The following is a 12,271-nucleotide window of genomic DNA, read 5'->3' as shown; positions in this document are numbered from 1 at the left end:
TCTGAATTGACTGTTTTGTCCCTTGTGGGTTTCATAGTAATGTCTCTGTACACGTGGGTTATTTTTTTTTAGAAGAATGACATGTTTATATTGTGTTGCTGGGATTTTCCCACAAAAGGTCTTATGTTCAGAGTCCATAGCACACAACATAACACATAACACAGCAGTTATTTTCAGAGTTATTTATGATTTGATTTTCAAAAACAATAAATTTACAAAATGTTATGACATCATTTTAATTATAGGTTAATTAATCACTCAAGTTTATCATATTATTTAAATACCACAAAACATGTTAATGGAGAAGGAGCTTTTTGTTGAAATAGCTTGTTTCCAGCCCTGATGTCTATTAGAAATCGAAATATTATATGGCGCCACAGCCGTCACTGGCGCCATCTAGTGGGATATATTTGTACACGTTTCTGTGCAGAACCAGATGTCTTTCCACACCGAAACACTTTTTTTGTACTTTACAAGGCCCTCACAAACAAAAGTAAGGAAGTGCTGCCAACATCATATCATGCCAATCACTCTGTTTAAGGAAAAGTGAACAACAAGTGGAAATGAGGCACTTTCAAACATCAACCTGTCATTTTCCACGCTCCCAGACAATAGATTGAGCAGGGTGTTTTTAGACCAGCAGGAATCTGCATGGCACATTGTTGGGGAGGTTGTTTAACTTTAAAAGCACTTCCCTTTGTGAAGGATACAGGGTTCAAGGTCTAATTACGCTCTTACTGTAAACCCGATCTGAGGTCCCTCAGTGCTGCACACAGGTTCAACTTTTTTCACAGCCTATCTGGGAAAACACCATCAATCATGACTGCAGGGGTTTGTCTGACATCTGACACATACAGAATACAAAAATATTTTCATCAAGCCATGTTTTAATTATCCGTCCGTCTGAATTGTCCACTGTTGTTTTTGTTGCTGCAACCTAATCTGAAAATATGTTTTGATCCAAAAGGAAGCCTTTAATGACAATATTTACTCAATTTAAGCAGATGAATTCAACACCTTTTACACCATTTAATACCACCTGTGTATCACAAATATTATTGCACTGATATGACAGCATAGATGGTGTTTGTGCACCACACTAGTGACACACTATAGTCAGTTAATATCCTGCAGAAGCACTGGACTACATGATCACTGTTCAGATGGGATGACAGGTGCTCACTGCAAAAAGAAAAAAGCCACAACTGTACTTTTTGACTTTAATTTTCACATTTCACTTTGTTTCTTGACATTTATCCTCCATCGTGCGACAAGCCAATGTTTAAGTGACTAAACAGTGGTTCAATAATATCCACGCCAATGGGCCTCCTGGAGGTTTGAAGAAATATAATCAAGTCTCTACCTGTTAAACTGTGGGGGTAAGGACGATCATGGCTGCAAAACCTGCTGAAAAAAAACCTCTCTTGTTTTTATGTGCACATCCAGCAAATAAGAGAAGTAAGAAAACTTAATTGAATGTCTTAAGTTTAGTTGAGGTAAACATCCGCCTCCTTGAGGACTTCCTCTTTTTGATGGAAATAGTCTCTAAACCAGGAGATGTGCTCCTTCTTCTGCTGCACAGTCAGGTAGGGGTTTCTGGACAGACCGGCCACCACCAGCTCCATAAAGTGACGCACCGGTCCCTGCTGAGGGAAGCCCTCCTCCAAGTGTTTCCCTAAGAAGATGTGCTCATGGAACGGCACACTGGCCTCCTCCTCCAGACCTAACAATAGAACAAGAAGACACTGTCGGTGTGCCCTTACTCCCCCCTCATCCATACAATAAAGTCAAACACAGCCTTCATCACTCACCGGCTTCATTGTTGATCGGGTACTGCCACAGTTTCCCCTCTTTGGTCCAGTGGATCATTTCCTCAAACCCGTTGCGAGGCATTTGATTGGGCGACAGAGCCAACTGATTCGCAAACTCCACGTCCCATAGAGTTGGCTGTGCTGAAAATATGACACCGGTGTTAGGAGCAGATGTCCCAATGAAGTTAAAGACCCCCCCTCCAGTGAAAATCAAGGTTTTAACCTCGTGAACATGTTGGACATATTCATAGATCTTCACATATTGAATAAAGTCAAAGGCATCTAAGCCACTTTAAGGAATTAGGAATTTGTTTTATTGGTAAAAGCTCCTAAAAATGTCATTCTGATGAACGTTAATGAGAAGATTTTAAAATGGGACATTATTTGTTTGGGAGAGACTACCTGCATAACAACATCCCATGACAATAAGCACGAATAAAGCACCATACTCTGTTGTTACAGAACCACATTTCATCAATTTGAGCAGCAGTGGCTCAATTCAGGTGGACGAAGGAAAAAAAACTGTCACTCATCACATGAATACTCGAAGCATGAATGGGTTGAAGAGGAAGATCGCTTTTAGATAAGTCACTGATTACATGCTTTTTTTTTGATCTGACAGATTGGGGCTGGGAATGTTATTTATATTATATTGTGATATACAACTAGATATTGTCTGAGATTTTTGGATAGTGACATGGCATAAGTGTTGTCTTTTCCTGCTTTTAAAGGTTTTTAAAGGCTGCATTACCATAAAGTGATGCCATTTTCTGAACTCGCCACACTTTTCTGGCTGTTCTATTATTTACCTTTATGAACTTAGTCATTATATCCACATTACCGATGATTATTTATCAAAAATCTTGTGTAAATATTTTGTGAAAGCATCATTAGTCATCACTAAATTATTGTCACAATATTGATAAAGTATTTTATGAAAAATATTGTCATGTTGACTTTGTCCACATCACCCCAACTTACCCACATCCTAAAATTATTCCTAAAATAGTCTCGACAAATAACACCAAAAACTCTCCACTGTAAGCAAACATCGACAATGAATGTTAGCAGACTTAAAGCAGAAATCCTCTTTACCAACTGCTGATTCAACTCCATCTTCATCAGTGATGCGGGTGAAGATATTAAGTCTTTTCCCAAGAAACGAGTTCCTCCTGAAAAATAAAAAAACACACATTAAACACACGATCCATCTAAAAAAAAAAAATTGTCCGAGTAAAGATGTGATGAAAGTATTTACCTTCTCTGAACACCGACCAGCTCAGCTGCGATTCCTCTGTCGTGCATGTATCCTCGCCCGTCGTCATCAAACCGGATCTGATCGGCCGGCCAGGCATTGTGTCGGTTTGAATTCTTTCCTACTTTCATGTCAGCGATAATTACTCTGAGAAAACATTGTTGGATGGATGTTTATTACAAGTGAATGATGCATTTCATTTTACTTTATTCAGAATTCAAAACCAGAAATATATCAACATCTCATTTAAACATTTGTTCCTTTAACATGCATGTTCTGGAAACAAACCCTAAGTTGTTCATGTCGCCTTTCTTCTGAGCCTCGGTAATGGCTTTGCGCTGCCTCAGCTGCCTGAGCAGCTCAGACTCGGCCTGGCTGTGGTTAGGAAGAGTGGAGGCAGCGGCAGACGCTGCTGCAACCAGATCAGGATCCAATGTCTCACTAAAAAACACAGTGCAGAGAGGCAGTGAGGGAAATGAAACCAGGGCTTCAGATGTGTGGCACGGTGTAAAGATAATGTCATCATGCTGAGGCAACAGATACTGCTTTATTGCTAACGCTGCGAAAGGAAAGAAATGTGAACTTTAATAAGGTAATGCAACCTGTTTGAATAATTCTCCCCGTCCTCTCACCTCTTTGATGACACCTCCTCTGTGGCCTGCTGAAACATACTGATGGTGCTCTCCATCGCTGCTGGCTTTGATTTATATTGTGTAGCTGCATCATAATTTTGCTGCACTTTTAAGGCTTTGAGCTTCCTCTTATTGGTAACTTCCACCTTCATGGCTCCAAGAAGATCCAGGAGACTCTCCTTCCCGCTTTTAGCTGTATTGGCCTTGACTTGGGTTGGCTTCGCAACAAGCTGCTCAGTTTTAGCGTCCATCTGCTGCTGTGCTGCGTTTCCATCATCTGCCTTCAACACTACTGACTCCTCCCTTCGTTCGGCGATCTTTGCATGGCCGGATTCTGTTGGGACGCCCTCCTTATCGGCATTTGTTTTCTCATCTTGATGAGAGGGGACGACGTCGTCTTTCTTTTCACACAGCCTGACGGAATTTGTGCTGAAAGCGTTTACTCCACCGCCATTTACTACCCTGTGTTAAGAGGAAAACAAAGTCACTCATTATAGAGGTCAGAATGAGAAGTGCTCACAGGAATTTAAATAATGAACATATATCATAATATTCAATATTAAAATGCAATGAATATTATTAGGCGAGGGCAATATTGGATTATACACTGGCATGTAAATATGTGCACGCAATTTCTGAAAACGTTTCAACAGCACCGTTCACAATTAAGTTTTCTTCTTTTTACGACAGTTGACTGTTTTAGCTTCATTCTGCAGAATGATGTGCAGTTTATGAAGATTATAAAACTAGATGTCCGGTTTCACAATCATCTGCTGAAGGAGGAAGGTTTATCTGCGTTCCTTGAATATCTGATTTTAAGCCGTAGGCCTATAAGCATCATTTCTGACACCACAAATAATTTTTAAAGTTGATCCTTGTCTAATTCAATTTACACATGTATGCTGTGGAATATTAAAACCTGCACTGCACAAACGCTGAGAACAGACTATACCCAACATCTTGTATCCAGCAGTTAGACTTGATAAAACAAAATATATATGTATATTCATAGTTTCTGGAACATTTCATGAGTGAGAAGGATTACGTGTCACTTTAAGACGTTTTAGAAAATAATTGAGATATATTTGTGGGGAAAAAAACATGTCAGACACAAACTATTTTTCGAAGTAGCGTGGTTTATATACATCTTAAAATGATCTGTCTCTTGTCACTGTCTAATACGGAGCAAACCAAAAATAATATGATGCCGCAAATACATCACTACATGGTGAGAATAAGAAACTACTGCAACATGCCTTTCCCTCTGCTTAGAGAGAAGTAAAGCTCGAGCTATTTACAATTTACAATGCAAGGTTTTCTTCGACAAAACACACCACTGAGCAGCCCAGTAGTCGTATTTGACATCCCACCGTGTTTCATCGTGTTCAATCACAGCTGACAGTCGCCGCCTCAACTCACCTGAAACATGGAGCTGCCGCCTTGTCGCATTTAGCTGCTAATACACACGACTCGTAGACACTGACTGATGAATTTCGTGCTGCACACAGAGTCCGGGATAAAACTCTGTACATGATTGTTTCTTACGATGCCCTTCCACGCTCCTCAAGTTTGTCTCCGTTGCTACAGCTTAAAGTCACCGCCGTAAACTGGAGGATAACAATAGTTCCGACCCGGGATAGTATCCTTGCGTAAAGGGTTAAGTGGTGCTTTTAACAGGAAAACTGACTTTTAATTTAGTTATAATGTGAAATTGTCTATTTATGAGTTGTTGTTTTTTTTTTAATGCTGCCATTCAAAACATATTCCCTTAACCTAATTGTAATACTTTAATTTGTATTAAAGCAGTTCCTCGATCTGGCATATGTCCTTAACTGTAGTCTCGCGAGAACACAACCGGAACGTGACTCAAAATGGCGACGGAACACAAGCGCTAATTCATGAACGGAGATCTCAGCAGCAGTCCGTGAAATAGTTCAGTATTTACTCCGAGAAATGGATATTCATCGAGAAGACACAGCTCTGCGAAATCGCCGTTGTTGTAAACACTGATTGATTTTATTCGTATAAGTTCCTGCTTAAACTCAGAAAGGAGAGGGCAACTTCACACAGGTAAAAACGGAAGCTAAGTTATTAGCTCGCATGCTAACATACATTAAAATTTAGCGCAAGTATAAGTTCATACTAAAGAAGTGTGCAGGAGCCAGTGGCCCAGGAATCAGCCTCGTGTTTATTTATGTTTTATTTTGCAATGAAGTTGCTGCGTTTGAGCGAACGCACTTTTTGGTTTCTGCGTTTCACGTCGCTGGTTAGTTGTTTTCCCGTCAGTGTGGTTAACCCGCTCTCTGAAGGCGCACTGTTTGTTTACACACATGAACTCTTCAGAGGGAAAACAAACCTCAAAACTATTCATCCGCTGGTATTTTTTGGACGTTGCGCTATTTTACTTTTAACTTTTAACTTTGAATCGAGGCGGATGTAATCGGGATATTTGACATTGACAGCAGCGGGGACTTGTTGTCAGTCTCTTATTAATGAAACTAACGCTCAGTTGAAGGACATGCTGCGTGCAGGACATGTATTTAGGCCTTCTGTTTATATGTGCACAAGACCTGCATTAGCTCTGCACATTTGGACGTTTGTCATCTTTGCAAACCTGGTTGAGCTGCATGTTGATGATGAAACACGTTTCAAGTTCTGCCACAAATAGAGCTGCATTATTAAAAAAAAAAAAAACAAGATCCAAACACATTAAACATTGTTTTGAAACCGTGCCGCATAGCTTTGGCTTTGTTGTTCTTTATGTTGCATTAATGTTAACATAAAACTTAAAGGGTTGTGTTACAGAGTTATCCGGCAGCATGTTTTTTTTATTTTTTTTATCACGTGTGGGTTTTGGCTTATGGTAAATGTAAAAAAATTGTTTCTTCTGATGACCGAAAAGGGTGTTTTTAGTCTGTGGAACACCGATTGTTGAATGCACAGTGTTTGTGATGTGATTGTCCTCCTTGCTGGATTCCCTCAGTAGTTTCCTACGTCTGTGAACACAAGGTTGTTGATGACGTCATTTGGAAAAATGTTTAAATGAAGTTTAGTGACTGGCTGCACATTGAAAATGTACTTTCAGCACAATTGCATCTACAGAAATAGACTATAGGCTGTAAAGTCAGTTAAACATTGCAAACTGTATCTGGTCATTCAGTAATATGCCGTGTATATGCAGTGATTGTGACCTAAGATCCACCAAGTGTCTGTTTTTGCCAGTGAACCGTTCGAATTTTGTTCGACTGAAAATTTTGCACCCCCCAAAAAGCGAGGCTGAATCAAAAAAAGGATTCTTCTGGAAGTGTGAAATTGAGTTTGTGCGAGCGTACGAGAGGTTATATTTACAGACCTTTGTGCTTTGTTATGCCAGCCATGGCGGAGGAACGTCGTCAGAAGCAGTGTTCGGTCGTCCTGCCCACGGAGTCGATGAAGGCCATGGCAGAGTCGATGGGAGTGGGGCAGTTACAGGAGGAAAGCTGCGTAGCCCTGAGTGAAGAAGTCAGCTACAGAATAAAAGAAATTGCACAGGTAAAACATGAATGACTGATGCAAATATTTTGTTTGTGACTGAATTACTGTAAGACCAAATTCTTGATTGTCTTATTTTATGTCATATTTGATTGCTGTTTGATGTCTTTCCTTTTTTCCTTTCACATAGGATGCTCTGAAATTCATGCATCATGGGAAGAGACGTAAATTAACCACCAATGACATAGATAATGCTCTCAAATTAAAAAATGTGGAGGTAAGGGAGGATTTGCATATTTTAACTGTTGCCTTATTAAGTCACTTGATGGATGTTATTTGAAGAAAAGCCCGAATTGGGTCTAAATTCGAAGTAAATTTCTTTCTTTGCAGCCCCTGTATGGGTTCCAGTCGCAAGAGTTTATCCCTTTTCGCTTTGCGAGTGGTGGTGGAAGAGAGCTTCATTTCTATGAGGAAAAGGAAGTCGACCTCAGTGACATTATAAACACACCACTCCCCAGAGTTCCATTAGATGTATCTCTCAAAGGTACGCAGATTATTACTATTACATGTCATTGTACTTCATTACATTGTATTGTTATGTTGTGGCTGGAGGATATTAAAACGTATATGCCATGCTTGTTTGTTAATCCACAGCCCACTGGTTAAGTATCGAGGGAGTGCAGCCTTCTATTCCAGAAAATCCACCACCAGGTTAGCCCTGTTTAAAATTTCTTCTCTTAAAACACACAAAAACATATTTATATACGTGACAGAAAGATTTACAAGCAAGCTTTATTTACTACTATTCAGCACCAAAAGAGCAACAAAAGGTTGAATCGACGGAACCCCTGAAAGTCGCCAAACCTGGTCAGGAGGAGGAAGGTACGATTCAAGGCAAGGGTCAGGGCGCAACAGCTCCTGATGGCAAAGGTCAGTATCTTCTGTTATATTTAACTTCTCTCTCTTGTCTCCCCGCCATGTCTCCTTCTTCCCTCTTTAAATACTTTAAAACAATATTTGTGTCTGTCTCTTTCAGGAAAGGAAAAGGGCCTAATAAGGTTGAAACCCCGCAGCACTCATGAGCTGTCTGTGGAGCAGCAGCTCTACTACAAGGAAATCACAGAAGCGTGCGTTGGCTCCTGTGAAGCCAAGAGAGCGGTAAGTCCTGCCTGTCTGTCTGTATGGATATATATGCTTTATTTTATACATGTTGAGTAATAACACAATTGTTCTCATTTTTGTTTTGACCAGAAATTACGGCATGGCTTTTCATTAGCAAGCTATAAAGTGACATTACTTAGCCAATTGTAGAATTCCGTTATTTTGAGCTCGTTTTTCATGCAACTTTCGTTTGATAAATGTTTCACACAGGAAGCTTTGCAGAGTATCGCCACTGATCCCGGCCTGTATCAGATGCTTCCGAGATTCAGCACCTTTATTTCTGAAGGAGTAAGGATGCTTGTTGTAATGCTCTGAAACATTACTCGCATCAGATAAAAAAAAAAACACAAACACATCGCCCCTGAAAGTGCTGACTTTATGCTCTCTTCAAAGGTTCGTGTAAATGTGGTGCAAAACAACTTGGCTCTGTTGATTTATCTAATGCGGATGGTCAAAGCTCTAATGGACAACCCCACCCTGTATTTGGAGAAATATGTAAGTATATTAAACAAAATGTTAAAATACTATAAATATACGACTCTATTCTTATCTGTTTTTTCTTCCTTTGTGTGTAGCTGCATGAGCTCATCCCAGCTGTGGTCACCTGCATTGTGAGTAAGCAGCTGTGTTTGAGACCAGATGTTGACAACCACTGGGCTTTGCGCGACTTTGCTGCTCGCCTAATGGCCCAAAGTTGCAAAACCTTCAGCACGACGACCAACAACATCCAGTCCCGTATTACCAAGACTTTCACGAAGGTGGGTTATTGCGTACCAAAGCAAATTCTTTGTCCACAATAACGTACTTTATGCAATAGACTTGATTCTGATACATGGTCAATGCTGTGACAAGAAATATTGTTGGGGAGAGGTGACTATCCACAAACTTCTGCTGACGGACAAAAAGACTCTCCTGTCGCTCGTCTTTTAGTTCCATCTATCCCGGCGGTCATCAGTCCACCCCACATCTTATAATGTAAACAAAACCCTAGTGAAAATGCAGACATAACTTCAGTCGGTCAAGAACGAGATATTTGACCACTGGTGTTGTGCAACTGTACATTTTGATTATGTTAAAATGTAATAACTTAATTTTCTAAATAACTAATACAAATTTTAAATAACCACTTTTCGGGCTCCCTAACAGGGTAAACATATGCTAATGGGTAGCTTTTAGAAAAAAAAAATGTCTTGCCTCAGATACAGTATATATGAGGTGGTATTTTTACTAATTTACCTTCGACTCCACTGTTTGAAACACTTCACATACTAAACTAGTCAGACATGTTTTTTTCAGAGTTGGTTGGATGAAAAAACACAGTGGACGACACGATACGGCTGCATCGCTGGACTGGCTGAACTGGGACCTGATGTGAGTGTGATTTCACTGCCTTTTTTTTTTTCCTCGTTCTCTTTGTTCCATTGGTTCCAACCTCCTACTTTTGTCCTCCGTAGGTGATTAAGACGTTGATCCTTCCTCGGCTTTCTGTAGAGGGTGCTCGCATCAAAGCAGTGATGGAAGGACCTGTGGTCTCCAATATTGATAAGATAGGAGCTGACCATGTTCAAAGCCTCTTACTGGTAATACATGAAGTTCTATGAGTATTGTGCATGGAAAGGAAGACACTGATGCAATTCTATTTAATAACGGTCAAAGCAAGTCAGGAAAAACGATGTGTCAGCTGTCTAAAGGTGTAGTAACCTTTTGTCGTTGCATTTTTCAAAGAAACACTGTGCCAGTGTTATTGCCAAGATCCGACCTCAGCCTGACAATGTGGAGCAGTATCGGACCGACTATGGTTACCTGGGACCCATGCTGTGCTCCCATGTAATAAAGGCCAGGACTCAAGCAGCACTGCAAGCTCAGCAAGTTAACAGAACCACATTAACAATCACACAGGTACACTTCATACTTAATAAAAAATGTTTTGTCCAAATATGAAGGCGGAAATGTTTGAGGATATTTTAGTAATAATAGCAGAATAGTTACGATACAGAGTTGTTGTGAAGCAGTGCAGAAGGACATGTGAGAGTAAAACTAGCGCGCCGCTGTTTAATAATGAATGATTTTACTTTGTTGCAGCCTCGTCCAACACTTTCAGTCTCACAAAGTGGGTTAAGTGGCTCGACAGGTCCTCGCACTCCCAGCATCATTAAGGTTCCCAGCTCCCTCACCCTGATGACCCCGCGAGCTGGCACCCCATCACAGCCATCTCCCCCGGCAACAAAGTACATTGTCATGACAACCAGTGCAGGAGCCGCCTCAACTCAGCAGGTACTTTGATTTGTCAGTTTTACATTCGCCGAAACATTGCTCTACAGCGCCACCACTTGGAGAATATTTGCAAAAGGTGCTTTTTGGGGTTATGTTATAAGTAAGACATAATAAAAATATAAAACCTTTTTCCCAGACTTGAACTTTTTATCAGCATTTTAAATCAAGCTATAACCACGTACGCACAACCGTTGAGGTAATTTTATAAAAAAAATATAATGAATCACAATTTGAAAGCAGCAAACCAAAAAGCACCAACAGACGTAACAATAACTGAATACAGATATAATGAACTTATTCTTTATGAATACATAGTGTGATGGGGTGAACCTTCAAAGGTCTCTGATTTACATCGAAGAGATTTACTGAAACCCGTCTCTAAAATCCAAATCTGTCATTTTGTCTTCCCTTCAGGTAATCACCCTCAGCTCTTCCCAGTCGGCTTCACCAGTAACGAGCACTGTTCCCAGTGCCACTTCGACCTTGCAGCCCTTGGTAAAACTGGAACCTGGTTCTGGCTCTGGACTGACATCCTCACGACCTCTGCAGAAATACATCGTTGTATCTCTGCCCTCGTCTGCCTCTTCTTCTTTGGAGACTAAGAGCTCTGTGCTCCCCACCTCAATTTCCACAACGGTGCTTGACCGGTCTGAGTCTCCTGGAGCGAGCACGCAGTCGCCACACTGAGACTCGTTTAGGTAGTGGAGATCCTAATCATGTTGGAGCACACAAGGAGATTTGTTTGGGCTGAACTTAAAGGGTAAACTCTGAAGTGGTATTAAGGGGAAAATCGGAACTCTTGACTGATAAAGAGAAAATGTGACCAGACGTTGTAAATATGTTAATGCCCGATGAAAACCGATCAATCTGTGAGATCTTCAATGTTTCAGCTTATATTCTAATTGATTTCATGTTCTTTTTTTACCCTAAAATAAATCAGATTTTGTATGAAACTTCCCGCTGGATGTGTTTTTTTAGATAATTTTAAAGAAAACTCACTCGCAGTTAGGAATATATCTATTCTCACCTTTAAGAAAGTGTTGCCAACACTCAATATGTGAACATCCAATGCACCCCACATTGGCCTGGATGTGTTGACAGGTTCCATTCAATGGGACAATATTCTGCTCAAGTCCGACATAAAGTCGCATAAAAGCTTAGCTGGTATTTAATGCGGCCATTTTCAGAAATGCTTGCAAAAATCGTAGCATTTTTTTTTTTTTTATGTTTTCGGAGGAGAGATCTTAATATTTGTCTCAAAACTTGCATGAAAGAGGAAAATAATACTTAAGTTTCCTTGTTTTCTACCATATGATTATCTGTAAATGGGTATTATCCCTAAACACAACAGTTTAAATCCTGTGCGGGTGTAAAAGCTTTCAAGAAGGAGAAGAAAAAAACTCTACAAGTTAAAGTCCTGCATTCAAAATGTTACTTAAGTAAAACTTCAGTGTCATCAACGGAAAGAACTTGAGCTCTGAGAAACTTTTACTTTCTGCAGAAGAATCTGAAAGCAGTTAAACTCAGAGCGCACATCACTCTTTACAGAGAAATGTCCAAAAGAAGGTGGACCAAAACACCTGACTGAGTGAAGGGTATTACAGGTAAGAGTATGTATTATGCGGAAGAAAAAAATATATATTGTTGGATAATTGATAGTCATGAAA

General features: G+C 40.2%; 2 protein-coding genes across 2 annotated transcripts; one reads left to right on the top strand and one right to left on the bottom strand.

The window, feature by feature from the left end:
* Positions 1 to 58: 58 nt before the first annotated feature.
* On the bottom strand, positions 59 to 5,270 carry mrps31 (mitochondrial ribosomal protein S31). Its single transcript, XM_069716448.1, has 7 exons — positions 5,118 to 5,270; positions 3,699 to 4,160; positions 3,355 to 3,507; positions 3,070 to 3,213; positions 2,907 to 2,983; positions 1,812 to 1,952; positions 59 to 1,723 (listed from the first exon to the last, which is right to left on the bottom strand). Exons 1-7 carry the CDS (start codon positions 5,228 to 5,230, stop codon positions 1,488 to 1,490), a joined length of 1,326 nt encoding a protein of 441 aa, XP_069572549.1. The 5' UTR covers positions 5,231 to 5,270; the 3' UTR covers positions 59 to 1,487.
* Positions 5,271 to 5,581: 311 nt separating this feature from the next.
* taf6 (TAF6 RNA polymerase II, TATA box binding protein (TBP)-associated factor) lies at positions 5,582 to 11,557 on the top strand. Its single transcript, XM_069716417.1, has 15 exons — positions 5,582 to 5,768; positions 7,072 to 7,229; positions 7,360 to 7,446; positions 7,560 to 7,713; positions 7,824 to 7,880; positions 7,980 to 8,099; positions 8,206 to 8,327; positions 8,541 to 8,618; positions 8,724 to 8,825; positions 8,906 to 9,088; positions 9,627 to 9,701; positions 9,785 to 9,910; positions 10,056 to 10,229; positions 10,413 to 10,604; positions 11,019 to 11,557. The coding sequence occupies exons 2-15, from the start codon at positions 7,074 to 7,076 to the stop codon at positions 11,289 to 11,291; spliced, it is 1,899 nt and encodes a 632-aa protein (XP_069572518.1). The 5' UTR covers positions 5,582 to 5,768; positions 7,072 to 7,073; the 3' UTR covers positions 11,292 to 11,557.
* Positions 11,558 to 12,271: the final 714 nt, after the last annotated feature.

This window comes from Brachyistius frenatus, unplaced genomic scaffold (assembly GCF_029030835.1).
Source record: "Brachyistius frenatus isolate BFR_SWC_R1_liver_20210118 unplaced genomic scaffold, ASM2903083v1 Contig_157, whole genome shotgun sequence".
NCBI classification, from domain to species: Eukaryota; Metazoa; Chordata; class Actinopteri; family Embiotocidae; genus Brachyistius; species Brachyistius frenatus.
This window is presented reverse-complemented; position numbering and strand designations above follow the sequence as displayed.

Coding starts and splice junctions, on each gene's coding strand:
- taf6 (XM_069716417.1), top strand. CDS start 7,074: ATGGCGGAGGAACGTCGTCAGAAGCAGTGTTCGGTCGTCCTGCCCACG. Junction 7,447..7,559: donor TCAAATTAAAAAATGTGGAG/GTAAGGGAGGAT, acceptor CTTTCTTTGCAG/CCCCTGTATGGGTTCCAGTC. Junction 7,714..7,823: donor ATTAGATGTATCTCTCAAAG/GTACGCAGATTA, acceptor GTTAATCCACAG/CCCACTGGTTAAGTATCGAG.
- mrps31 (XM_069716448.1), bottom strand. CDS start 5,230: ATGTACAGAGTTTTATCCCGGACTCTGTGTGCAGCACGAAATTCATCA. Junction 1,953..2,906: donor TGGAGTTGAATCAGCAGTTG/GTAAAGAGGATT, acceptor TCATATTTTCAG/CACAGCCAACTCTATGGGAC. Junction 1,724..1,811: donor CCCGATCAACAATGAAGCCG/GTGAGTGATGAA, acceptor TTCTATTGTTAG/GTCTGGAGGAGGAGGCCAGT.